We start from the raw sequence: 27,877 nt of genomic DNA on the forward strand, positions 1-27,877 counted from the left end.
TTGAGGAGTTCTACTAAAGCTCAGATCACAGACTGAAAGTAAAGGAAGGAGAGCTGGGAGAAAAGAAGAGATATAAGTCTGTCTGAGAAAAAGAGAGTGGGAGAAAGACGAAGCTGTCAACTGAAATAATCCTGCCAAGAGAAGTGTTTTACCTGCTGCTGGAAGAGTTTTGCTTTTATCAACTTCTGAAGCCTACTGGACTTATTGAGCACTTCTGGGTCTACTTTGTGTCACTCAGGACTCTTGTCTCTGAAGCATCACTGGGAGGTTTATTAAGACCAAAAGCTTGTTGTGGATGAAGTGCTGAAGGGATTCTGAAGGTAAATCTCTCAATGTGTGGCTGTGAGCTGACCCATGGGAACGTTAGACGTCTCAATAAAACAGCTTTGAGAATACTATTATGGTGATCTTTGCATCATGAAATGAGAAAGCATTGCTACAAGAACAGATTCAGGCAAACTATACCTAAAGTATCTTCCAATTGCTTGTGTGAAAGTAAAAGATTTTTTGTGGAATATGCTCAAATTTCACAAAACAACAATGAGTTCAACTATTGTGAATCAAGGGAAACATGACTTGATCTAGCCAAACTTGAACTAAACTAAATTGTCATCCAAGAATCTAAATTGAAAGTCAGATGACTCCAACCCTTGACAGTGCATGGTTTATAATAGATACAAATGAATGATAGCAATGAGGTGAAGGATACAATGACCTCCACAAGGCAAACAGGAATTGGGTGGATAGGCTGACAAACTCTCAGAGACGAGCAACTGAACAAACTACAAAACACAGAGGAAAAGTAAACTGTAAAACATCTGAGACAGAAGGACAGAAGAAGAAGACAAGCTGGACAAACAGGACAGGACAGGAAAATTAAATTGGACTCGCAGCAGTTGTGGACCATGTCTGTAGTGTGTAGTGTTCCTCAGGATGGCCTGTCAGGTTTGGACAGTCAATGCAGAAACAGCAGAGTGAAGAGAGCTGTCCGCATCTCCTCAATAGCTCATGAGGTGAGTAGAACAGTGTGTGTGTGTGTGTGTGTGTGTGTGTGAAGTTTAATTGATTCCATGTTTAGAGTAGTCATTTATTGAATATTACCTGGTATGTTATGGGAAGACATCACCATAATTACTGCTATTCAGCAAAGTATATCAACTGTATTTACTGTACCTCTGTGTATAAAGTTTCCCTGTGTATTTAGGAATTATTAGCTATATTCCAGCTCATCCTCCAAATAAAGTGGTTTAGATCATCTGGACAAACAGCTTCCCTGTATTGATGTCACCATGTTCCTACATCTCAGCAATTAACCAAAGATGAATACAGTGTTATTATATCTACTATGAAAACTGTGAAGACAAAACCCAAGTTGTAACAAACTTTAAACCCTTCGCTATAGGAAGAGTCATGTTTTCTAATATGAATGACAAACTGAGATAACAAATATAAAATAGGGCTTATAATAATAATTTAAAGATCTATCCTGTCCTGACCTATCCTGCTGACAGTGCAAAGAAACCAACAAGTAACATAACATAACCCAGCAACATAACATAACGCAGAAACGTAATGCAGCAACATAACGTAACGCAGCAACGGAACGAAGCAACTAAACGCAGCAAGCAACAACAGATCGCAGCCACGCGGCGCAGCCACGCGACCACGCAGCCACACAACGCAGCCACGGAACCACGTAACGCAACCACGGAACCACAGAACTAACGCAACCACGTAACGTAACGCAGCAACGCAACAGCGTTACCATACGATACAATACCAAAAGCTTGTGTAACCCCCCCTGCAGCTGTTGCTTTAGAGACAGTGCAGAATAACAGAAAATATCAAATCTAATCTAGGTTTGATGAGGAGATTGGTTAATAGGTTCCTCGTCTGACTGCTGCACAGACAATAAATATCCACCCCGAATTACGCAAGCAACAACAGGTTTAATTAGTACACAATATAATGATCCATTCTACAACAATTTCACATTTCCAAACATCAAAAAGTGTCCAAGCATGTAATATGAAAATCAAAAACACCTCTGAGATCTCAGGAATAAATTAAATTGAAAAAATTATAAAAGAAAGAGCTTAGTTCTCAAATGTCCTACCGCCCCCCCTGTGCACAAACAGTGTCCAGCGAAATAGACTCCAAGTGAATTGTGATGTCCGATTGAGATGAAGATTCCTCTCAGGTGAAGGTAGACGGTAAGATGAATGGAGATGGGGTGAGTGGTGGCAGGCAGGACGGTGGATGGACGACACCTCTGGTTCCAACGAAGAAGCTATACAAAAAAAACAGCCTGCACATGTGAAGGACAATAGTTCATTACTAAATTTACTCAACTGGGCCTGCAACCCGCATGGCTGTAAACATCACACACAATATAACAACTAATTAGCGAACATACATAACTCAAGGCATTCAACTACAATCATTACATCTTCATCAATGCCTTTTTGTATCCCCTTCAGATTTATCCTGACTGGCTTTTTTAGTAAAATACACAACTTACTCCTAAATATCGTTGAGCATTCATGCTAAGAAAGCTAGCATTCAATGGTAAAAGCATTGAACTTCAATCAACTCACCAGGATATCAAATGTTGAAAATTCTAAGGATCTCTAGGCGAAACTACAGCTCTTCAGTGACTCGTCGTTCCACATTCAATATAAAGTTGTTAACTTTATTCTATCGGGATCTAACTAATCTTTTTTTCTCCTTACAACTCCTACCATACTCAAACAGACGACGGAAATAAACAAAGATCCTCTATTAAGAGACAGATTATCACTTCTATCGACCTCTGTGCATGGAGTCACAAAGATCGTCTATTAAGGATAAGATTGACTCTCCTAGCAATTTTCTGTGTACAGAGGAAAAAACGGCTATGTGACCGCCTGTCAACCTCATTTAAGGTGACAGTAACATAGTTCCAAAATATAATAATTAAGATCCAGACTAAATTATTATTCTGGTTACACTTGGATATGAATGCAGAATCTGGTTTTAGGGATTACCCCCAAACCCATCTACTAATGTCATTACTTCACTGGTTCCAAATGAGGCTTAACGTTCACACAGTCTATTTCAGTAGCCTACAAGTTTTTACCAGCCTGTGAGCCTACAATCGGTGCTAGAGGCATTAGAGACGCCAACGTGGACTTTTAAAACGTGTAAACAGTAAAACAACGTAAAGTGGCAAAGCTTCCAAATTTGAAGTTGGGTCACGCCAGGCTGGTATCGATCTATCCTGAGCTTCAGTTTTGAAATGAATCCCACTGTGTACTGAACCCTCGTTGAGAAAGAGTTTTCCAGTTGTTGTGGGGACAAAAATAAAGTTTGTTGTGTTGCTTTGCTTCCTTCACCGATCTATGGATGTTGTATAGTGCAGCTTTATAGCCGTTTATCTGGTGTATGTGGCTGTAGAAGCCTTCAGAGCATCAAGGTGGGTGGGATCCACCCATGGCTTTTGGTTTCGAAAGGTCCTGATGGTCACATTAGAAACAATATTGTCCACATATTTCCCAATGAATCCCACAATAGAGTTTGTAAGCATTGATTCTTCACAACTGCGCTAAAACCTGTCACAGTCTTTATTACTTAGAGTGGCCTCTGACTGGTCAGCAAAGCGTATGACCTCCTCTGAACCGGAGCTTCCAGTTTCAGCTGTTTGTGGAAGTGGAAGATGGCCGGATTTAAGGGATGTAAGACTGCACTTTGTACCCGTACTTCTAACACCTGCGGACCCAAAAACAGTCTGAATCATATCGCTGTGATATACCCAAACCTGAATTCACTCAAAAACCACCAGAGGAGGATTGATCACATCATGGCTAGAGACACAAAGCCAAAAGAACAAGAACAGCTGACTTCTTAATGACAACTAAAAATGGCTAGCATGGGAGTGGTGCACATAAGAACAGATCACATTTTATTGAAGCTTGTTCTTCCCATATGTGCCACTTTGTTTTTTTTGTGACACTGTACAGCCACCAGATGAGTGTTTTTTTACTTATTATGAGTGTTTTATTGTAGCTCGCCAGTGTAAAAAAAAAGCTTTGGTATACTGTACATTTTTTATTTTATCAAGTTAATCCCTTTTATTACATAGCTTAATTAGCCTGTTAATGTTTCTTAACATTTTGTAATCAAACTTTTATCACAGAGTTTGTGATGTAGCTGCTTGTTGTTCCTGGTGTTAATGAACGTACCAGTATGTGAAAAATATGGGCGACTGTGGCTCAGTGTTCGAGCGATGTTCAATCAGAGGATCAGCGGTTCCATCCCCGGCTCCGCTAGTCCATGTTGATGTGTACTTGGGCTCGACACTTAACCACAAACTACTCCCGTAGGCTGTGCCTGCGATGTGTAAATGTTAGTTAGAGCTGAGGGGCAGGGGGCACGTTGCATGGAAGCCCCTGCCATCAGTGTATGAAAGGGTGTGAATGCTCTTTGAGTACTCAGAAGACTAGAAAAGCGCAAACAAGTACAGGTCCATTTACCATTTGTTCTGTGTGTGGTATTTCAGTGTCTGTTCACCCCTGGTCAGGCATGTGATGTTTGGCAACACCCAACATCACATGCCATAAGTGAACTCCATGGTAAGATAGATAGGGCTCCGGTCAGGAGGGGTCAGCAGCTCCCAGTTGCATGAACAGGAGCTCATTAGAGACATGATATTCCTGCTGTCACACTAGTTGTTATTTGCCATAGATATACTCCCCCTCCCTTTGATCTTTCATAGTCCAACAGGCATGCAGTGAACTGAGAGGGCCTCCGCTGGTTGGTCAGCCATGTTTCTGTGGGGCAGAGGATGTTACAGTTCTCTATGTCTATTTGGTCTTTGCATCCCGGCTCTGAGTTTATCCAGCTTGTCCTCTAGAGACTGGACATTGGCTAGTACTATATTGGGACAGGGTGGACAATGTGCCCGGGTCCTCAGCCTGTTCCTGACTCCAGATCCTTTCCCTTGGTGGCTTCCTCAAGTCTTCCAGCTGGCATGTTCTTTGCTGTCGTCCCTCCTTAGGATTACACTGGGCCAAGTAGGATAGTCAGAGGAAATCAATGTGTTTGTTGTTTGAATCCAAAAGTGTCTGTCTATCATGTGTGACGATAGCTAAAGGGATTGGTGCAAAATAGTGGATTTAAATTGTGCAAAAAAAGTAAATGACAACAAAGTCAGAGCAGAGCAGGTACGACAGTTGCTCACTCTCACTGGTACCATCTTAGGTTTTCCTCTCCAGGTGCTTACAGTATGGTAGTGTGCTCAACAGTCCAACACAGAGCGGAGGGGACTGAGGGGAAACCTGAATAAAGAAGTGTAGAAGGGGCCACAGAGCTGTAAATAATAATTGAAGTGTGGATGAACTGACTGACAGATCGCTCTGTCTCTCTTTCCTCTAGGTGCTGTCTCTGGGTGCTGATGTGTTACCTGAGTATAAACTGCAGACTCCCAGGATCCAGAAGTGGACCATCCTTCACTACAGTCCTTTCAAAGCTGTGTGGGACTGGGTCATTTTGCTCTTAGTCATTTATACCGCCATATTCACTCCTTACTCTGCTACATTTCTACTGAGGTTGGTGGAAATTGACACAGCACAGCTCACCTGTCCTGCATGGCGTGATTATTACTACTACTACTGCTAGAACTAACAGCGCTGATGAAGGTTGATACTTTTAACCAGCTGGCTTTGTTGGAGGGACATTGTCTCAACATCTCAGCGGAGATAAGAATGACCATGACACTCGTTACCTTAACCAAACTTTGGCTATGTCAATATTGAAATTGACTTTTCATGAAGTTTAGTATTTAGTCTTATACAGGCTGAATGAGCTCATTATTATTTAGATGAAGGTCAAAAAAGACATTAGTTACTCCCTCGTTTATTTCATGATTTTACAGTTCTAAATATTAGCAGTGAGCTGGTACAAAATGTGGAAATATGAGGCCACTATTGATATCATTTTTTACAGTTATGCAGAGCACAGCAAAGCAACACATTAACATTTCTAATATTTTGTTTGGGATTTTGTCGTATACTAGCAGTGTACTGTTTAGTATTGTGGGTAGAAAAGGAAATGTGGGTTTAAGCTGTGTGTGACACACTGCCATGAAACTACTATATATGGTCCCCAAAGGTTGAGCTCTAATAGCTTTTTTAAATGCCCGACCTTTCCTCCAGTGCCATACTTCGGTCAAAATATTTAACTACGTCAAATATCTCTAATCTTGAGGCAATTAGAGCCGTGCAGAGACTAACAATTAGCCAATCCGCACCATCTGGGGGAATAACGCCGTTGTTGACAAGTTGTTGTTGATGGTTGTCATTTGTTTGTTGGAACCGAGAAGTAATAATAAAAACAGGCCGCTACAGCAGCATTGACGCTGATATTGAGGCTGTTCTAAATTGATTAAAAGTATCTATTACTTTAAAATCCGAACACCACTGGGCTTGGCGTATTTACCTCCGTTGTACTGACTTCTCTGAATTGTTCACTCGACGGCCTCTCTTCTGCGTTTGGGCTGCTGAATGATAGATTAGAATTTGATATTATCCCTTGATTAATGAATACATTTTACATGTACAGCATTTCTTCCAATATCACCTGACATCATAGGTATGTTGTTGTCTTTAAACTCGTATGTTGTCATGGCAACACATCACCTGTCGACTTAAAGTGACGTTAGATTCAGGCGGATACGTTGGTCTCCCAATGGAAATGTCAGACAATTGACAATTCTGTCTGATATGAGACAAAGTGGAATCTACTCTGGAGATGAAACCTGAAATGACCCCTGACCTTTCCTCTGCAGGGGATATCAGAATTATTTGTATGTCCAAACATTAGACTGATTCGAGAATCAAACGTGCAAAAGTGTTTTCATGTTGAAGATGAATTTAGACATTTGTTGATATTAGGTGCAAGTCTGTAAAGGTGTCTTACGTTCTGTGACCTACTCATTTGTACTGTTGCTGTTGTGTTTTTTTTCAGTGGAGGTTTCATTCTCTTTTGGAGCAAAACCCATTTCTTCCTTTATTGATGCATGTCTCTCTAGTGACCAGGAGGAGGCAGCCATGCAGACCTGTGGCTACTCCTGTTCTCCCCTCAACGTGGTGGATCTTATAGTGGACATCATGTTCATTGTTGACATCATCATCAACTTCAGGACCACATATGTGAACTCCAATGATGAGGTGAACTGATCTGATTGTCTGATTACAGCCTTGATGGTCTAAACATTATGTTCCCATACAACAAAACAGCATTGCCAATTATGCTTTGCCCCCAGAATCACGTTTATATTGGAGCTATCACGGCTGGGTGGTCTGAAAGATGCTGTGGGCAGTGATGTGTCAATATCCTTCCTCTCTGCCATTCTTTCCTATGTACTAAACTGGGACGACAATCTACATTTCTTTGTGCAACCCTGTCGTACAAAGACAAATAAAAACCCTTTAACCTTTTAGGTTTAGACTTTAGAGTGGCTATTTTTTTGCCTTCCCGAAGCCATAAACGCAAAAAGATATATTTCTGCTATGGAGGACCTCACTCACAGCTGAATCCATCAAAGATAAACAGAAACGACTTTGTGCCAGCAATATCCTATCGTGCTTTGAAGTAAAGCATAAGAACCGTACAACGCCAACATTTTATTCTGGTGACTGGGTTGATGATTAAGCGACGAACTGATCTCGTAAACTTTTCTTCTTTGTGTGAGTGACTAATCGACCGATTCATTGAGCCACCTGCTCTATTTGTGGTTTCAGAGTCAAACACATGATTGCTGTCTATGTGCACCGTGAAGTCATCACATGAATTCTTGAGTTATGGACAAAAACGTGGTCAAAGTTATCTTGAACTTTGATCACCAAATTGTAATCAGTGGGGTTCTCAATGCAATGTCTCATTCATGACCTTGAATGTGATCTTGACCTCTGGCCACAGAAATGTATTCAGCTGTTGCTCGCGTGCAAGTGGATGTTTGTTTGTGCCAAATTTGAAGAACTTCGCTGAAATGAAGTATCACGAGAATGGGTCCAACTCGAGGTCACAGTGACCTTGATCTAACCGGTCCCAAAAACATAATGTGTCTGGCCACGGCTGTCGCTGGTGCGGACAAAAATACTTTAATACATCCATATCTTTGTCATTTGACAAGGTTGTGGAATATTGAGTTAAATCTACTGAGCTGTTATATAAACTGTTTTTATTCTCCTCAGGTGGTGAGCCAGTCTTCTCGGATTGTAGTCCACTACTTCAAAGGGTGGTTCCTCATCGACATGGTGGCAGCCATTCCCTTTGACCTCCTCATCTACCGCTCCGGAGAGGAGGTGGTTAGGGGAGGTGGAGAGGGAGAGGTAGGGAGGAGGGAGGGAAAGAAGAAGACAGATAAGGGTGGGGGAGAGGAATGGAGGTTTGGGTAAAAAGTGGGATGGTAGGAAGGAAAGACTTTTGGGAATGAAGGGAAACAAGGAGCACAAGTCAAATAGGAGAAAGAAACAGCAATTCTTTATTTGATATTGTTATTTATTAGTTCTTCACTGACATATTTTGATCCAGTCACATAGTCACATTGCTGCTCTCTGTCTCCTCCTCCTAACAGACCACCACACTGATTGGCCTGCTGAAGACAGCTCGGTTACTGCGATTGGTTCGTGTAGCCAGGAAGTTGGACCGGTACTCAGAGTACGGTGCAGCTGTCCTCTTCCTCCTCATGTGCACCTTTGCCCTCATCGCCCACTGGCTGGCCTGCATCTGGTACGTGACTCTACTTTATCCTGCAGTATCATGTCCAAACGTACGTCACATAGCCTCTGGAGACAGTCGATTAAAAGAGAAGCTTCGTAACACAAATTGATGGTTTTGGCCTCAAAACAAGTCTTTTGATCAGATTTATACTGTGATCTGAATTTAAATAAAAAACAGACATCCATCTCCTCATGTTGAGATAAATTAAGACATGAAGTATAAATAAAGAAAAACTAGAGAAAAATAAAGAAGAGAAAGGAAAAATCATTGTAATAACACAATACGTAGCACCATTGATAATACAGTTCATATAGTAATAGTTTGTATAGTAATGCTATTCATGTGCTTAAAGATAAGTACGTGAATTACATTGATATACAGAAAAATATACAAAAAACAATGGCCTTAATTAATTCCTGAAGCAGACTAATTGTACGCACACATTTATTGATGGATAGTTCTAACAGACTCAGTGTCATTTACAAAGTCTGTAATAAATAATTCAATAGCTGGGACAGATTTGATTTGTGTATATGAAACTCACCCAATATAATAAGTAGGTTAACAGTCAGTTATATTTTCTAGTTTTGTTTTCATAAAACAATAAAATGTGCTTCCAACCTAACAGTATGGTTTGTTTGATTCGTAGTTTTCCCCTGAATGCTGTTTATAAATGAGCACTCATAAAACCAGAAACTTTGTGTCTTTATCTTAACAAAAAAATCACAACTACAAATCTTGAGATGTGAGTTGATGGTATAAACTGTATATTATACACAATTTTGTAGCATACTGTCCTTCTCTACATTTGTTAAGAAGAACAAATGCGTATGGAGGACGCCATAATATTTGCCAATATCAGAAAAATAGATCCTGGTGGTGGACTAGAGTCATTTTCCTTTTAAACATTTTTTATAATGGCTTTTATTCCATTCCCCAAAAGAAGTTAAGCTTTTTAGATTTTTGTCACTGAAAATGCCATTTTATCAGCTGTACAATTCCACAAGGAACATTTATTACAACTTGATATTTTTTATATGCAATAGGAAAGTATTTGGAAATTACTCACAATTGCCAATTTGAGCAAATACAATGTACGATGTAACAGTTTGATGGGGAAATACATTGTGGACAAAACATAATTTTGCTGTTGTGGTATTTTTATTACATCATAGTTCCATAATATTGGCTCCCATTGAAAAAAATCTAATTCAAAAGGGTTTGGGAACTTTCAAATACTGTTTTCTTCCATTGACTTCATTTATAAATGACATCATGAGAGAATCTATGTTGAAAATGATAATTTTAAGCTTTTATTTCAGACCTAGGAGCCAGTGTTGAAAATGCTGCATCTCATGTATAGAAGGTGCATTTCACCTGTTTTCTTACCCCAGGTATGCCATAGGGAATGTGGAGCGGTCCTCCTCGGCTGGGATTGGCTGGTTGGACAACCTGGGTGAGCAGCTTAGGAGGCCGTACAATGAGTCCATCATCGGCTCAGGTCCTTCCATCAGAGATAAATATGTCACAGCTCTGTACTTCACCTTCAGTAGTCTGACCAGCGTAGGCTTCGGGAACGTCTCCCCAAACACCAACTCTGAGAAGATCTTCTCCATCTGCGTCATGCTTGTAGGAGGTGAGTCTAACATATACAGCTGTTTGGAAATGTCAGAACAACTAGTGAAGCTAAAGTAACAGCAGTTTTGTTTCAAATTGTTTCTGAAAGCAGTACAAATTATCTTTGACTTAATAGGGTAACATTGTTTAGTCACAGACACTTATGTCAAGTAAATGACAGTTTTTATTGAATGGTTCAACATTAAGTTCAGATGGAAAAACCTCCAAGAATCCAAGTAGCAACAAGGTTTCTGCTTGGAAAAGTAACACCAAACATTTAGCAAATAAATGAATAAATCTGGCCCCCAGTGGAAAAGCACAGTGTTCATGCACTGAGCATTTTCAATGTGAACAGAGAAGATATCGGAATGCATGCCAGCGTGCTTTGTATTGAGTCATTTCTTTCATTATGGTTATGATTGTTTTCGTTGGTCTCTTATGAACTAGACAGTCCAATTATTGTATTAAACTCTTAGTTTGAGTTCAAAGGTCTCTGATTTACTCTCCTCTCCAGCTCTGATGTATGCCAGTATTTTCGGTAACGTGTCAGCCATTATCCAGCGGCTGTACTCTGGTACAGCACGCTACCATGCCCAGATGATGAGAGTTCGAGAGTTCATCCGCTTCCACCAGATCCCCAACCCTTTGAGACAGCGGCTGGAGGAATACTTCCAACACGCTTGGTCATACACTAATGGAATAGACATGAACGCTGTGAGTATGGGAGACTTCCGGCTATATTGTGAGTCCTCGGCTCTTTAGATCTTGTTTTGCTAGTAACTAACATTCTGCTGAAGATTTAAAAGTTTACAAAGCTACTAAAATGATATGTTGACTTTCATGGAAATAGTCAAAAACGACCCTTATAATATTTCCATTTTATATATCGATGCAGCATGTGGTCTGTTTGCTTGCATTCTAAAACTCGTATTTTGATTTCAAAAGAAACAATGTTTCTAATTCAAGTTATATTCTAACATTACATGTATGAAAACACTACTCACTTACATTTTTTAAATGACCAACGTTTTTTTGGGATCAGCAGGAACATGCCACACATCATGTCACTCAATATCAACATATCTGATTGACTTTCAGTAAAAAAGTCAAAAGTAATTTATGTCACAAGTAGCTTCATTGGAAGAAACGTTACAGAGCAAAAAATGATGAAGTTGCAAGTGGGCTTATATGGCATGTCGGCTTTGTATATCTAACTTTTTAATGGAATATATTTACTGTCTGCGTGCTACTTGCAGCTGAATTAGTAATCTAGGGTGTCCTCTCTCTGTGTCCCAATCTCTCCTTGTCCCCCAGGTTTTAAAAGGTTTCCCAGAGTGTCTCCAGGCAGATATTTGTCTCCACCTCAACAGGTCCCTGCTGCAAGACTTTAAGGCTTTTAAAGGTAATACTTCTTTGCATTACACATGAAAAGTACAATTTTGAGATTTGTATATGTTACTTTACACTTTACATTGTATGCAAGATAATTTACCTCCACTAGCTACATCAAAATGCCTCACTCATCAAATTACTTTTATGTTTAATAAGGGTATACAGTGACTCATATGTTAGTATTACTAACTTCCTGTAACAGAGCAGAGTAAATGTGGACATGTTCAAAGTTAAATGTGTAACCCAAATTAGAAGTAAACTGTTTGGAGAAACAGACCTGTAGGTTCCCTCCAACAACAATTTGACCGTCAGCTTCCAAAATACTTATCCTCCAGAAACATTCTGTTTAGCCATCAAGTTAGAAAGCACAGCTTACATTCACAGTTCTTATGCCGTGTTCACACCAAGCGAATTCATCGCGCCGCATATTCGCGTCAATCGCACCGCTGGTCTCACCGGGGACTATTTGTGTTCATTCGCGCTGGACGCGCCGGAGAGGGGGCGGGGCTTATCGCCCTGAAAGCCGTTCAACTGTCCGCCATTAACCATGAAAAAAGAACCTGTATTTCTGCTTAGTACGTGTTGTGGAAGTCACAGATATCCCGGGAAACTAAACGCCGTCATGTCTGGTTCATAACATTGTCCAGAGGAGCTCCATGGATTTTATCGAAGTGTATTCACTGTGTCTAGTGAGCCACACGTCGCTGTTTACTACAGCTGTATGAACACTAAATAAACTGATTTGGCTGTGATTTAACGGCAATAAACCGACAAAAAGGGACTCTGAAATAACTACGTAATGATGCCGATTTGTAGGCTACTTGTCTTCTCAATGGAGCGGATGGATCGGTGCTAGGCTATGCTAACATTGTAGCAGCTCCACCAACAGTCAGAATAACGTCATGTAGACGTAAATACGGCAGCGTCTATTCATTGTTTGTACCATATGCTTTACACACATTTATACACATAGTTTGGACCGGTCTCTGTTGATATGAGGTATCGTAGAGCTCTGGGTGAACACAGACGGCTACAGTATTTATTTCCTGATTCAACAACGGCCGGACGTCACTGATGACAGGGGAAGCAACTCAACGCTGATAGGCTATCGCGCCACAGCGTCACGCGAATATTTCGCAGAAGTTGAAAAATTTCAACTCACGCGTTTGGGGCGATTTCCATCGCGCCGCGCCATCGCAAATTCGCACCGCGCCAGTCTCATCGCGTCTGTGCATAGACTTTGTATGTAATCTACTCGCGCGAATAATTCGCGCCGCGTTTGGTGTGAACGCACCATTACACAACACTCAGGGGCAAGTGGCCTGGGAGCTGAAGAACAGCTGGGCACCACAGGCAGACGGGGGTAGAACAGGAGGCCTCCGCGGACAGCCTGGGAGCAGGGGCGAAGGATTTAAGCAATGTAGGGGTGACCGCTCTGGAAGTCGGCCAGGAAGCAGGACAGGTGGGCGGATCCACTCTTGGGGAGAGGCCCAGGTGCTTGAAATCAGGAAGGGCAGCCGGAAACTGATGATCCAGCTGTAGGTCAGGGCCAGGTACTCGACAGGCGGACTGATGATACCAGAGATCTGGGTGGTCTGGCTGGGTGTCAGCAGCAGACTGGAGATCTGGATGGCCATTGGAGGGGACAGCTGACTGTGATTCAGGCAAGTAGTTGGCAACCGGTTGAGGTTTCATGGAGCTGCGCAGCTGGGTCTCTGTGGCGCTGAGCAGCTGAGAGAGCCATCCATATCAGGAGCCACGGGAACCACACCGTCCTCTGGTGACTCTGCGGTACCCCATGAACTTAGCAAGGCAAGTGCATTTAAAGAGATGACCAGCAGTTGCTGGTTGGAGGGAAGGTTGGTTACTAGCAGACTGGAGGTTAGCAGGTAGACAGACAGGCAGGCAGGTACAGGTGGCTTGAATGTGCATAGCAACTTTGCAACAAAGAAACTTCAATGATCTGATTGTGATTGGGGAAAAGAGGCGTGTACCAGGGCTGTTGAGGTGGATGGGTCATTCAGGTGAATGGGGAAAGAAAGGAAAGTCTGAGGGCATCTGGTGGATGAATGGAAAATGTCCATGAATGTGTCAGGGGAATAGGGAATGTGCTACAGAGAATGGACAGGGAGACTGAGATACACACTACAGCGCACTGACACACAGTAATCATTGTCTCCAAAATAATGAAGCTCTGAAAAGCTCATGACAATTTTAAAGAGCAGCTCAATGTCTCATGAAATGGGTAAAGGACACCTGCCTGCTTTGGCACATGAATGTTAGATAGTCTTAATCGCTCCTTGCATGGCAGCCCCAGCCATCAGTGTGTGAATGGGTGTGAATGGGTGAATGATGACATAGTGTAGTAGTGTTAAAGCGCTTTGAGTGGTCGGAAGACTAGAAAAGAACTATACAAGTACAGTCCATTTACCATGTATTTGCTATGTGGTCTAGGATCTACTAAGGGCTGTCTCAGGGCCCTGGCCATGAGGTTTAAGAACACCCACTCTCCTCCTGGTGACACCCTCGTCCACGCTGGAGACCTGATATCAGCTCTGTACTTCATCTCTAGAGGATCCATAGAGATCCTCAAAGGAGACGTGGTGATAGCTATACTGGGTAAGGTGCATGCATGAGGCTCAGGTATATGCTAGTGGCTCCATCAAGTGGCCCAAGGAAGACTCACGTAGAGTCAGTAATGTCTCCGACATGAATAAATGAACAAACCAATAAAGATTCCTTTGTTCATATCCTGACTACATGTTTTTTCTCCTCCAGGGAAGAACGATATCTTTGGGGAGCCCATTGATCAGTTTGCTCTGCCAGGAAAATCCAGTGCGGATGTCAGAGCTCTGACTTACTGTGATCTGCACAAGATACAAAGAGAGGATATAATGGAGGTATCGCATGTTTTTACGTTTACATTTATAACCATCCAGGTTCTGGGGACGTCATTGAATGGCTGATAACTGAGCAGGTGTTAGTCGGTATAATCCAAATGAATCGAAAACCAAAATTGTATTCACAGATTTTCTTTTTTCTCAAAACATGTATCAGTTCTGTATTTGTACTATATATTTTTGTACCTGTTAATGTTGTGTTGGCAGTGCTGATTTACTGTTATTTGTGTTTGCAGGTTCTGGGCATGTATCCTGAATTTTGTGAATATTTCTGGTCCAACTTGGAGATCACCTTCAATCTTAGAGAAGTATGTTCCTCATGTTAGGAAATATGACTTGATCAAATTACAATGGCGACATCTTGAATTCAAGTTTTGACTTGAATTGACTTGAATAATTCAAATGTAGGATTTTAACTGGAGGCTCAATACAATTTATAGGCAAAAGCATAACTTCAAGCTTACAGTCACAATGTAATTAAAGATGTCTTTTAAGAAATCATTTGCTTTTCAAAATATAATTACCAACATATTACTTTTCTCCATAAATGAATTATAATAAATGAAGTCTGTTATGTAAATACTGTAAAGCTATAGCTATAAATGTGAACCTAGTGTTATGCAAGCTTGTTCTCACAATGTGCTGTCCCATGACGGCCGAAGATAATAATAATGTACAAACAGTCTCTCCTGTAAGACTTTCATAGTGTTGCACATGTGAGAGAGACAGAATACTTGTGTCAAGAGTGAAAACAGAGAGCTGAGAGAGACGTTCAAACCCTGCTTGCTTCCTCACCTCCACACAGCTGACCGGTGACTGTGAATGTTGGAGTGTCGGGGTCGAATATTTAGAGAAAATGACGGACACAGAAAGGTGTGGTGGGCAATTCTGATGGAGTATACTGGCGCCTAAAAGAGGGACGTTGATATTTTTCAGGTCTCACTCTTTACAGCCTTCTTGCTCTGTGGTCACAGCGCCCACAGGAGCACCAGCACTCAGCAGCTGATTCACTCTCCTCTGCCTGCTGCACCTCTCTCTCCTCGTCTGCTCTACGATTCATCAGTAAACACTGGCTCAAATAAATAAATACAGTCGGCCATTGAATTCAAAGACCTCATCCCCAGTTGTCTAAATCATTTTAATATTCAGTAATAACATTGAAAATATTTTCGATAACAGCTGCGCCTTCTGTACTCCAACACAACAAACAGCGGCTCTCCTGTCTACAGCTCTCACCCACGTTTCCTCCGATGTCTTCTTGCAACAAGTCACTAGATTATAGACGGAGACTTCTCCTCCCCTCCATCTCTGAAGGCTTCTGTTCATAATGCTGTCAGACACTACTAAGCACAATCTGAGCCCGTGAGTGGCAAAAAAACAGCACTTTTAGTGGACGTAATCAACATTGACAATGTTGCCCCTGCAGCCCAGCAGCTGCAGCGCTCTCGATCAATACCGGACCAGTTTCAAAAATTGTTGTGCCCATAAGACGCAAAAACGTGGAGGACTTTGGTATTGAAAATATCAAAGTCTTTTAAGTCTTTTTTTGGAAACATTTAACATTTTGTGGTTTAATGGATTCTTCCTCTCTTTAACCTCCACACATTCTCCCGTCTCCCTCTCTGTCTGCAGGTGAAGAATGACGCTGCAGGCTTTGTGAGCGGAGAAGACTCTGACTATGAGGGGTTCAGCAGTCCACTCAGGAAATACAAACTGTCTTCCACTCACACAGGTGAAACTTCACACATACAAACAGCTCGCAAGAACAGACAGAAGTCCCGGTTGATCAGATCACAGAGGTGATTGGCCCCCTGTACCTCTGACCTGACATTTCTTTAAGGAAGGATGAGTTAACAGACCTCTGTGTTCTGTTCTGTCACTCTACTTTTGAAACATAATTGTAATTAAAAAAAACATTTCATCCTGTTTGATTTTTTTCTAATCCTTACTTTATACTCTTATTCTAATCATTATTATCACTGCACATTTAGCTCATGACAGAATTTAGCTATCCTGACAGAAATGATGAGGCAGGGAAACGTGGCTTATCATTGCTGGATGCTCCACTGTTACTCCTTCACAGAGCACACAGTGTACCGTATGCATTGACCTTTTTTCCAGGCATCAACATTAGGGAATATTGAAGCCTTACTGAGTATTTTCTGTCTTACTATAAACATTTTCTATGTTCATAAAACAGGTTTACATACAATAAACATGTTGTCTCAGTGTCTAGTTTTCATCTTTACATTTAACGTTCCTTATACATTTTGGCTATAATTGCATCATAGATGCACACATATACATTCTGGTAGCAGTACCAGTAAACAAACATATTGACAAAATGCTGTCCTGAAACACTCCTCCAACACAGTTCTTAACAGGACAGAAGTAGTTCTTACACTTCACTTGTGTGACCCAAGCTAACAGTTTATTGCTCGTATCACAAGTGTGTCACCACTATTTCTATGACTCACGGTGGATATTACATTTGTATAAGAAACAAACAAGCCTTTCCCTCTTCATCTTACACTCACTTAAAACAAGATCATTCCTCAGAAATATCTAACAAACAGCAGCAAGTTAGGTTTTGACACATTACTTACCTGAAATACAGGAAAGCAGTTATGAGACAAGGAGACGTGGCTTGCCTTGAATTCTTCCACGAGCATGAGCTTACTCACTACAAGCCCAGAGCCAAATCACACGTCCCTCAGTCTCACACTGCCACCTATCGTCGAAAAAGTAGCACGGCGAGTGCACTGACTTGGTCAAAATACCAGATTAGTCGCATAAAGAATAAAGAATAAAACCAAATAGTTACATTCACACAAATGTGGTATCACATTAGTGGAAATCACACAAACTCACAGTGACTGTTTGTGTGTCCCTGTCAGGTGACATCTCAGCAGGGAGAGAGAGAGTCGGATGTACAACACAACACAGCAGCTGTGAGCAGCGTGCAGGCAGCACCAGAGAGGATCATAAACATACATCGTAAGACCTGCTATTTTGTTTCCCTCCTGTAAAGCACACATTCATTCATTACAGAAGCAAAGTAGACTCATTGCGTCTGTAGATATGGCCCTGTGTTTTCCAGTGACGATGAAGGGGAGGACTTAGAGGAGACCCGCCCCGCTCAGACCTCTGCCGGTCCTGCTGCTGCCACAAACGCTACGGGGTGCCCCGACACTGATATGCGAGAGAACACCTGTAACCCTTTAACAGGCAAGTGTAAAGATGCATTCAAGGCACATGAGATACAAACAAAAGTCTGTGTGTAGCGGTGACAGCTCCACCTGGCTCTGCGTGTGTCACACTGTGTCTGTATGTGTGGACCAGATGCATCCTCATGAGTGTCCAACATCTTCTCCTTCTGGGGCTCAGAGAGTCGAGAGGAGCAGAGATACCAGGAGGTGCCCTGCTCTCACAGCCTTCCCTCACCTCCTCCTCAGCCTCCTTCCCTGGACCTCTTTGACCTGCGCTCCTCCTCCCACTGTCCCTCCAGCACTTCTGCTCTTTCGTCTGCCATCCCTCGGAGGAAGAAAGTCGAGTTAGAGAAGAGGCTGGAGGCACTGCAGAGACAGATAACCAGGTGGGTCACAGCAGGGCTTGGTCAGTGTCTTCATCAGTACATGTACGTCAGGTTTCAGGTCAAATACACAGCCAGCCAAATACTTTTATTCTCTTTGACAAAAAAAACATTTAAAGACATTTACATTACATTACAGTCATTTAGCAGACGCTTTTATCCAAAGCGACTTACAATTCAGATTCTATCACACCGTAGGCTCAGCTACGGGAGCAGTTTGGGGTTAAGTGTCTTGCTCAAGGACACATCGACATGCGACTAGCGGAGCCGGGGATTGAACCACCTGATTGAAGGACGACCCTGCTCTCCACTTAGCAACGGTCGCCCCACATAAAAATATTGTCTGTTTAACTAGAGCCAAAATGTCCGCTCTGACAAGTCAAAGCTCAGTGTATGTTCACTGGTGGCTTCAGATTTCCACATCACACTTACCGGATCATGATTGGCTCCACATTGACATCACAAAATCCTGCTGACACTGTAAATCCATGTGTTAAACTGAGATTCAAGCCCAGAGAAACTTTCCCCAGCCTGCTGGTGTCAAGCTCTGCACACATGCCTCCATCATTCTGCACAGTGAAGGTCAGACATCTAAGTGAAGTAACATGCAAAGCTTTTTGAGTGGAGGGGGGCAGCGACTGGAGCAGTAGTCCATCACTGTAAAAGAAGAGTAGGGATGTCAAAAGAATAAGATGACCAGTCCTTTATGATCTCCGCATTATTATACCATGATGATATTCATACAGAAGACTATTTAAACCATCTTACTTCGTGTTATAAACATGCTTTTTACTTTTGTTGTTTTTGTGTACTTTAATGAGTGGACTTCAGGCTCCTCTGCAATATTCCTGCTGGTTCTAGAACTGACAGTCTAGTGTATCGCTGTAACACAAGTAGCTCTTTCTGTTTGGATCTGTGTGTGTGTGTGTGTGTGTGTGTGTGTGTGTGTGTGTGTGTGTGTGTGTGTGTGTGTGCGCGCGTGTGTTTTCCAGATTGGAGTCTCATATGTCAGCAGACATCGGGACCATCATGCAGCTGCTGCAGAGGCAAATGCCAATGATCCCACCTTCCTACAGCACCCTGACACCAACATCCAACGCCCTCTCCTCCCCCACTGACGAGTCACCGACCACCACCCCCCAGCAGCACCTGTCCAATGAAAACGATCAACAACTTGAACCAGAATCTAACTCTCTGGTTTTCGGTTCCTCTGTCTTCCATCTTGCTGCCTTCCCCCGTCTCATCCACACCTCACCCCTTCACATTTCATATCAGTCATTGTTGTCTTCCCCCAACTTCCCCCAGGACACCTTCACCTCCCCACCCCGACCCCAAACTTCTATCCAGTCTTCCTCCTCTGTCTTTCCTCAGACAGGAAGTCAGTGTGTGTCTCATTCGTTGTCCCGACCCTCACCCCTCAGCACCCTGAATCCTCAGTGGCCAGAGAGGCTTGATCAACCAGTCCTTCCTGTTAGGAACCAGAGCTCCGCCTCTGTCTCACAGGTACGGTACACCTTTTAGTAGCACGGTCTCTTAACTTTCAGAGGAGAATGGGAAAGTGTATAAGAGATGTTCAATTCAGTCTCAGAATTCTGACTTCTTATCAGAAGTCTTGTTTTCCTCAGAATTCTCAATTTTCTTGATTTTTTTTTTTTTTTGTTAAATATATATAGTAAAATTCTGAAAATGTTGAATGAAAAATATCACATACTATCTTAGTGCTTTAGAAATGTACGGGGACGAGAGGAAACAAAAGTGATCTGATGACCAAGTTTGTTTTAATAAAATGGCACAAGTCTCTCAGGATATTAAGCCTTATCCACCATGTTGTTACATGTTGTAGATGAAGGGGAAGGAAAGCTAGAGACCACCTGAATGCAAGCAAAGCTAATGGAATGAGTAGAATGGGTATTACATGCATACATGTTATTCTGGTTATGATTTTGAGTTTATGAGGTTATGGGTTTTGGAGTTTATGTGTTTGTAATAATATACTGTGGTGGAAACCGTTAATAGACAGCAGGTTATAGTGGGATGTAAACACCTAAACCAGATTTCTGATCACGTGTCTGACATTTTTGCAGGCGCATTTTGAACTAAAGTTACACAGCAATTACTCAGTAAATCATAAAAGATGCCGATGATACAGGCTGAAAGGAAAGTGATAATCTGAGTATGTTTGTTACGTACCTTTTCTTACCTTGTCCCTCTTATAGCTTAGTAAAGAAAAATGTCTCTTATGTTCATAATTCTGGAGGGATACTCAACTACTTGACTCACCTAGAATAGACTAAGTATATTGTTCTAGCTTTTACAAGTTTTTATTAGCTGTACCTAGCCTGATTCAGTGTTAGTACTTTTTGCAGTCTCTGTTTGTGTAAGGTAGGTGTGATTTAGTTTCACCTGGCCAATTGCCTTGTTAAGTGGCAGGGGTGTGGCTTGCACTCCTGGCAGACAATGAGCAATCAGTAGGTAGCTGTCCTTAACCACTGCTGGTGGTTGGAAGCGTCAGTTTCCAAGCGTAGGGCAAACGAAGGCAACAGGATGACTTTTTCAAGCAAAGACTTCTCGAGCATGTACTTGCGGGTCAGTAATCTGTTTATATTGACTACCATGTGTTTGCATCCTATTTCTGTCCGTTCCTCTGTCGGGTGGTCACGTAGACATTGGGCCACTAACAGGTGCCCTGACCCCACTAACCTCATCTGTCCTACTCTCTCAGCTCATGGCGAGCGAGTGGTGGCAGGGGGGCTCTGGAATTGCCAGTCGGCAGTGCCGAAAGCTGAGTTCATCTCAGGCTATGCTTCCTAGCTCTCCCTCAACTTTCTTGTTCTAACTGAGACCTGGATGACACCAGAAAACACCACCACACCTGCAGCTCTGTCAGATGTGTACTCTGTCTCTCACACTCCCAGAGCTGCGAGGCGAGGTGGTGGTAATTTCCCCAAAATGGAAATACTCTCTTGTCTCTGTTCCACAGCTCTCCCCGTCCTCTTACGAACTTCATGCCGTTACTGTCACTTATCCAGTCAAGCTCACCATTGCTGTTGTGTATTGCCCTCTTGGTTCCAAGTGGGTCACTCAACTGAGACAGCCCTCCTTGCGGTGACAGAGTTGCTTCACACCGCAAGAGCGAACTCTCTCTCCCAGTGGCGGCTGGTGGAAAGTGTTCTAGGTAGGGCCATCCTATCAATTTCAGCAAACATCCCAGTATGATTTAATGCAAAAAAATGAAGGTATCAAACACACATTACTACTTTGCAGTTAAATATTTAACATTTATTCCAACACGAAAAAAAGCAGTAAATAACACTTATATAAACACGTCAGGACATCTTATTTTTGTCACCCTCACAAGCAAAATATATATCTATCTATCTATCTTATTTATTGAGATGCCCCTATGGACCTTGTTATAGGAGGTAAAGATCAGGAGAAGTAAACATGAAGTATAATTATGAATACTGATGTTAAATTAAGCTATGATGAGTTTTCACTGTTAATTTACCATCTCTATTAAATGTTGATGCCTCCATGACCAAGTTAAGCAGATGAGACTGAGGACAACTATGTAGAAGAAAAGATGTTCACTTTGACTAATATGTAGCTTGACAGAGTTCTCATATGTGCCCTGGTGTTCTCATGTTTCCTTACCTCCTCATCCCTCACTCCCTAACTGTCCGTGCTGGATCTGTCCCCGTTGTTTTAAAAAGCTAAATACGTTATTAGCATGACGTCATCTTGCTAGCCAAACCTGTCTGGTGTACATTAGAGAAGCTTCGCATGAACTGCTTCCCTTTCCCGCTAGTCTGCTGTCTGATTGTGAGGTCAGGCTGATCTGGGATCAGCTCTTTGGCCTGCAGAATCTCCGCCAAAGGTCTCCTCTCAAACGAAACTTGGAGGAGTAGTGCTCGTCTATAGAGACTTCTCCTGATGAGAACGCGCAGCTTTGGGCCAAATCGTTTTGGCCCCACACTGAATCTATTTGAGGGCGCTGACTGGCTAAATTGTATGTCACTCATTTATATCTTTAATCAGCTATTGGCTAAACTGCTTCATAGACCCGCCTCTTTTGGGCCAAAACGATTTGGCCCCCCTAGCTGCGCGTTCTGAGACATGTCGTGCACACAGGCGGAGAGCACGAGCAGACGAGCACACAGGCGGCGAGGACGAGCAGGAAAAGCATATATTTTGCGCAGATATCATATTTTACACATATTACTGGGTACATTCCATAGTTCAAAAACACAAATATTGACAAATTGTATTATTTATGATTATTATAATTTATTTATTTATTTATTTATTTTTTGGTGTGGCTCAAGGTGGGGCCATGCCCCATTGCCCTCTATTGGCCAGCCGCCACTGCTCTCTCCTCTGTCCTGATTCTCCTGGACCTGTCTGCCGCGTTTGACACAGTGAACCACCAGATCCTCCTCTCCACCCTCGAGGGGATGGACATCTCAGGCTCTGCACTCTCCCTGTTTGCATCCTACCTGACGGGTCGATCCTACCAGGTGACATGGAGGGGGGCCGTGTCGGAACCACGCATGCTGACTACGGGGGTTCCACAAGGTTCAGTCCTGGGCCCTCTTCTCGCTCTACACAACATCTCTGGGTTCTGTTATTCGCTCGCATGAGTTCTCTTACCATTGTTATGCCGATGACACCCAGCTGGTCTTGTCATTTAACCCCGGTGACACTCAAGTGGAGGCATGCATCGCTGCGTGCTTGGCTGACATCTCCAAGTGGATGACGACACACCACCTCAAGCTCAACCTGGACAAAACAGAGCTACTGTTCCTCCCGGGGAAGGGTCGCCCCCACCGAAACCTGTCCATCACTATTGATGATACTGTGGTGACGCCAACTCGGACTGCGAGGAACCTGGGTGTGACCCTGGATGACCAACTGTCATTCTCAGCAAACATTGCATCGGTTACACGCTCCTGCAGATTCCTGCTCTACAACATCAGGAGGATTCGCCCCTTCCTCACTGACGAGACGGCGCAGGTGCTCATCCAGGCTCTTGTCATCTCCCGCCTGGACTACTGCAACTCTCTACTTGCCGGAGCCCCGGCGTCAGCCATCAGACCTCTGGAGCTTGTCCAGAAAGCTGCAGCTCGCCTGGTGTTCAATCGCCCCAAGTTCTCCCACACAACTTCCGTTCTCTACACTGGCTCCCTGTAAGAGCTCGCATCCAGTTTAAGACTCTGGTGTTAGCCTACAGGGGAGTGAAAGGAACAGCTCCTTCCTATCTCCAGGCCACGGACAAGCCCTACACCCCCGCCCGGCCACTTCGCTCTGCTGCCTCGGGGCGATCGGTTGCCCTGTCGCTCAGAGGTCCCTGCGGCCGATCGATCCGGTCACGACTGTTTTCTGTCCTGGCCCCACAGTGGTGGAATGAACTTCCCACTGACGTCAGGACAGCAGAGTCACTGCCCATCTTTCATCAGGCTGAAAACTCACCTCTTCAAGAAGTACTACCCTGAGCCTTCCACTTAGCACTTATTGTATTCATACTAGTTTGTTTCTGCACGGTACTTTTGCTCTGGTTTATGCTCTTAGATGCTTGTTTAAAGAAGGAGATGCACTTATGACTTCTGGTGACCAGTAGTTCTCTTGAATACCGATGTTGAATACACTTATTGTAAGTCGCTTTGGATAAAAGCGTCTGCTAAATGACTGTAATGTGTAATGTAATTCAAATCAAACCCACATGAAACAGCTTCTGTAGACTCCAAAAGTAACGGTATGTCTCTCCATGGCAGGATTTGGTCTCAGATTATAAGGTCCAGTCCTCCAGACGCCCATCGGTTAACAGACAACTGCTTCAGCCAGAAGACAGTCCCTGTCGTCCCACCATCAGTCAGTCAGAGCTTCTCCTCCAGAGTGGAATCAACCAATCAGAACGGGGCCCGCTGCTCTCATCTGCTCAACCCAATACAGAAGCAGCATCGGAGCCGCGTGGGAGCCAGCGGCGCCTGTCGATGTCGGGATCATTGGACAGCAACTAGCTGACTCAGACTGACTACAGTTCAAACCCAGGAAGTTAACGGTTCGTGATGAAGAGGTTTGGCGTGTCACCACACTGCAAAGAGTCAGCTGAACTTTGTGAGCATGCTTCTGTAAGGTGATTTACATGATATAGTAGATTACAAAGAATGAACAGAAAGGTGCATGGATCAAATCCACATGCTCTTTGTTTAGGCTCTCGCTTGTGTCGAGTTAGTTTGAGATAGTCCTACTTTTAGCTGTGGTTTGATCTGCTAATAAAACAAAGTTCACCTGCGAAAAATGAAGCATTTTTCTCTTAATGACCCCAGTGTAAAAACACATTAATTTCCATTTTTTCTCTGGCTGACATTATTCTTCAAAGCTGGCTGCTAAACTTGACCTTTATTTGAGCAGAAATGTTTTACTGAGAGCCTTGCTCTCTTTCTCAGGAAGGTTCTGCCCACACATTCACAGCTGAGGCTGCCTGGTACAACCACAGTCTGACCTGTTGGTCACTGAGCAGCTCCACTGGAGCACCTGGGGTTACAGGTTCAATTCTGTCACTTTCCCACTTGGATTGATCCTGCCATTGCTGGGAATCGGACAAAAGACTTTACGGTCAGACAAGCCTGCTTCTCTATCTTTCTCACTTTCTAGAAAAGTTGTATTTCATACTAACGGGGTAACAACAACTCCTATTTAGAATACAGGAACTGAAAGATGTTATGTCGAGTGCAGTGCACATAGGGATTTTGCAGTTGGGTCACAAATCTCCTGTCAGGCATTTGTGGCCAACCCTGACTCCTTCAAAATGACATTCCCATACAGCTAAACTGCATTCTCAGTTATGTTTCATGGAAAACGTATTTCCGGTAGATTACAGTCGCAGTTTTAATGACGTGTTTGAATTTGAAACAAAACAGAAATGCAACAAAACCAATTGGTTAAGTTTAGTAAAACATCATGGTTTGGTTATAATAAGTCAGTTTGGAACATTACTGAGGTCAGTGACGTAATTTAAAATATGAGAATGTTGAATTTTAGTTTCACACAGAACACGAATAGTGGAATCCGCAGACTATGATTTGAAATAAAGGAGAAGATACAATTTGTGATGCATCAGAAACAAATACGTACAATATTATTATTGACAATGTAGTTGTGTTGTATGGGAACAGACTGATGTGGCACTGGTGTGGAGTTACATGTGTAATATAGTGAATGGAGTTCGAAAATAAGAAATACCAAACAAATACTGTAGCGTTGGAGTAGATCCAGTGAGTAATGTTATTATTAAACTTGTATTAATATGGTTTATGTGTTTCCTAATTTCTGTAACTGGCACAGTTATGTTTTTAGTCCTTCTGGTCCTAGTTTATTTCCTCACACAGTATAAATTATAAACATTTGCTGAGTTAACCTCGGAGGCATTTCAGAATGGAGGCTAAAAAGTAGAGATGTTCCGATAACTTTCTTTTCTTCCTGATACTGATTCTGATACCTGAACTTGCGTATTGGCCGATACCAAATACTGATCCAATAACAGTGTGTTTAAAAACAATAATATCTGTTATTGTTTTTTTTTTATAACATCTGTATACTATTAACCCTTTATGAATGTGATATGGTGAATGGCCTGGCTCAGGTTGAACCCTTTGTAAAACATACAGAGAATGAATGAATAGGACTTTATTTATTATCGAGTTATTTTCCAGTAAAATTATAGCAAGATTGCTGACATTTTGCTCGCTTCTGGCTAATGTTACACTCTCCGCTAGCACCTGCCCGATCTGTACTGCGCATGTGCAACTCTCAAGATTGATGAGAAAGAAGCAAGATGGCTCACTCGTTAGCAACATCCAACATTGATTTTGTACGCAGCAATCTTTTTTTTATTTTTCTGGAGCTGATGACAGAAGTTAAGGAGTCAGCCATCTTGCTTCTCTCATCTGTGGTGAGAGTTGCACATGTAGCGATCAGGCAGGATGTAGAGATCGGGTAGTGAGTGACACGTGTTGTTGTTGCTGTGTCGGGTAAAGGAACTGATCTATGATAATGTTGAGGGACTTTCATGGTGTATCCAAGCAGGGACTTTCAAAATAAGTCGACATACCGGAACATCAAAGATTTGACTGCTTGTTTTTTACATTCATAGATCAGTTATTGATGGTCAGTTAAGCATTCAAATGAATTCCAAATGGCCACTGGTTACATTACATTACAGTCATTTAGCAGACGCTCTTATCTAAAGCGACTTACAATCCAGATTCTATCACATTCTACACTGTAGGCACAGCTACGGGAGACATTTTGGGGTTAAGTGTCTTGCTCAAGGACACGTCGACATGCGACTAGCAGAGCCAGGGATCGAACCGCCAATCCTCTGATTTGACGACTATTATTATGAAGTGTGTCTTCCTTCATTCATAGCTGGATACTATAGTTTCCTGCAGAACAGGCAGAGATGTTTGGTCTGTAATTTGATTTTAAACTGGATTTTTCTCCCTGAAGTTTTAACATTTGGCCCTATTAACCTCTAAAACTGTGTTGTAAAGAATCAAACCTGTGTCATTGTCGATCTGTGTCAATGTTGTTATCCAGAGCAACTGAATGCATTTACTTCAACGTGGTTTTCAACAGAAGCATCCAAACCTTTGTGTGAGTGTATTTATGTGATTTTATTGTCGCCATTATTTATACAATAGTTCTTCCTGAGCTGCTTCATCAGCTGGACACGCATGAAGTCTAAACAACCTTCAGTATCCACAATAGCAAAATTTAGAAGTGTAGTCTTCAGTTTAGCATTACAATATATATTATGTATTTGTTGAAAAAACAGAGATACAGATTGGGACAAAGTTATGGATGCTGTATTTAATATTTAGTTGTTTAACTTTTGTTTAATGTTATTTATTGGTTTTGCAAGTTACTTTGTTTTTCTTTTTGTGTCTTGTGTCACTGGCCCTCAAATGGGATTAATAGAAACTAAACAAATATATGTCACTGATTTATGTTATTATTTGTCAATATTTGGTTGTTTATGTGAACTTAAACTTAAAGAAATTACATTTAAATTATTTTCTTCAGTTGAAGATAATTAAGAGATGTGTAAAATGACAGTCATTTGCACAAACATGGTTTGAAATCACTGGGTTAAATTTGACCAAGTATTTTTTATATTACAAGTATATAATAGTATTAGTTATTTACTCAAACTAAAGTGAGTTTTATCAAGTATTGGACGCAGAAAGTGTACATTTCACCTTAAAATGGTCACAAATCTAACAAAATGAGCATATGGCATTCAAAACTGCAAAATGTGTGTGTGTGTGCTGGGCAACGATTAAAATATTTAATCGCATGGATTTTTTGCGATTAATCGCATTGTTATGGCAACGTTCAATAATGAATTCAAAAGTAGTGTATTGCGCACTTTTATTTTAAAAGTACTGCTATATGAACAAAAGGTCAATAACATTTGGTTCACGAGATGCAGGTAGCATGTTTTATACTTAATGTGAATATAATTCATACTTTGTGTATATGTATATGTGTATATATGTATATATATATATGTATATATATATGTATATATATATATATATATGTGTATATATAT

The 27,877-nt window shown here is 42.1% G+C and overlaps 1 protein-coding gene across 4 annotated transcripts; it reads left to right on the forward strand.

The window, feature by feature from the left end:
- Positions 1–27,604, forward strand: LOC116400705 (potassium voltage-gated channel subfamily H member 2-like). 4 transcript variants are annotated; one of them, XM_031878666.1, is made up of 18 exons: positions 1–1,013; positions 5,413–5,585; positions 7,067–7,205; positions 8,232–8,369; positions 8,615–8,769; positions 10,155–10,396; positions 10,892–11,091; positions 11,692–11,779; positions 14,224–14,388; positions 14,548–14,669; positions 14,906–14,977; positions 16,302–16,401; positions 17,567–17,666; positions 17,749–17,897; positions 18,057–18,264; positions 19,254–19,764; positions 24,033–24,319; positions 24,708–27,604. In XM_031878666.1, exons 1-17 carry the CDS (start codon positions 906–908, stop codon positions 24,276–24,278), a joined length of 2,916 nt encoding a protein of 971 aa, XP_031734526.1. In that variant the 5' UTR covers positions 1–905; the 3' UTR covers positions 24,279–24,319; positions 24,708–27,604. The 4 variants fall into 4 exon arrangements, with proteins under 4 accessions (XP_031734526.1, XP_031734525.1, XP_031734527.1 ...); XM_031878665.1 differs by lacking the exon at positions 24,708–27,604 and having other exon boundaries at positions 24,033–24,559; XM_031878667.1 differs by lacking the exon at positions 24,708–27,604 and having other exon boundaries at positions 17,770–17,897; positions 24,033–24,559.
- The last annotated feature ends 273 nt before the right edge of the window (positions 27,605–27,877 follow it).

This window comes from Anarrhichthys ocellatus, unplaced genomic scaffold, assembly GCF_004355925.1.
Source record: "Anarrhichthys ocellatus isolate YVR2014 unplaced genomic scaffold, GSC_Weel_1.0 scaffold192, whole genome shotgun sequence".
Lineage (NCBI taxonomy): Eukaryota > Metazoa > Chordata > Actinopteri > Perciformes > Anarhichadidae > Anarrhichthys > Anarrhichthys ocellatus.

Coding starts and splice junctions, on each gene's coding strand:
- LOC116400705 (XM_031878666.1), top strand. CDS start 906: ATGTCTGTAGTGTGTAGTGTTCCTCAGGATGGCCTGTCAGGTTTGGAC. Junction 8,370..8,614: donor GGGGAGGTGGAGAGGGAGAG/GTAGGGAGGAGG, acceptor TCCTCCTAACAG/ACCACCACACTGATTGGCCT. Junction 8,770..10,154: donor CACTGGCTGGCCTGCATCTG/GTACGTGACTCT, acceptor TTCTTACCCCAG/GTATGCCATAGGGAATGTGG.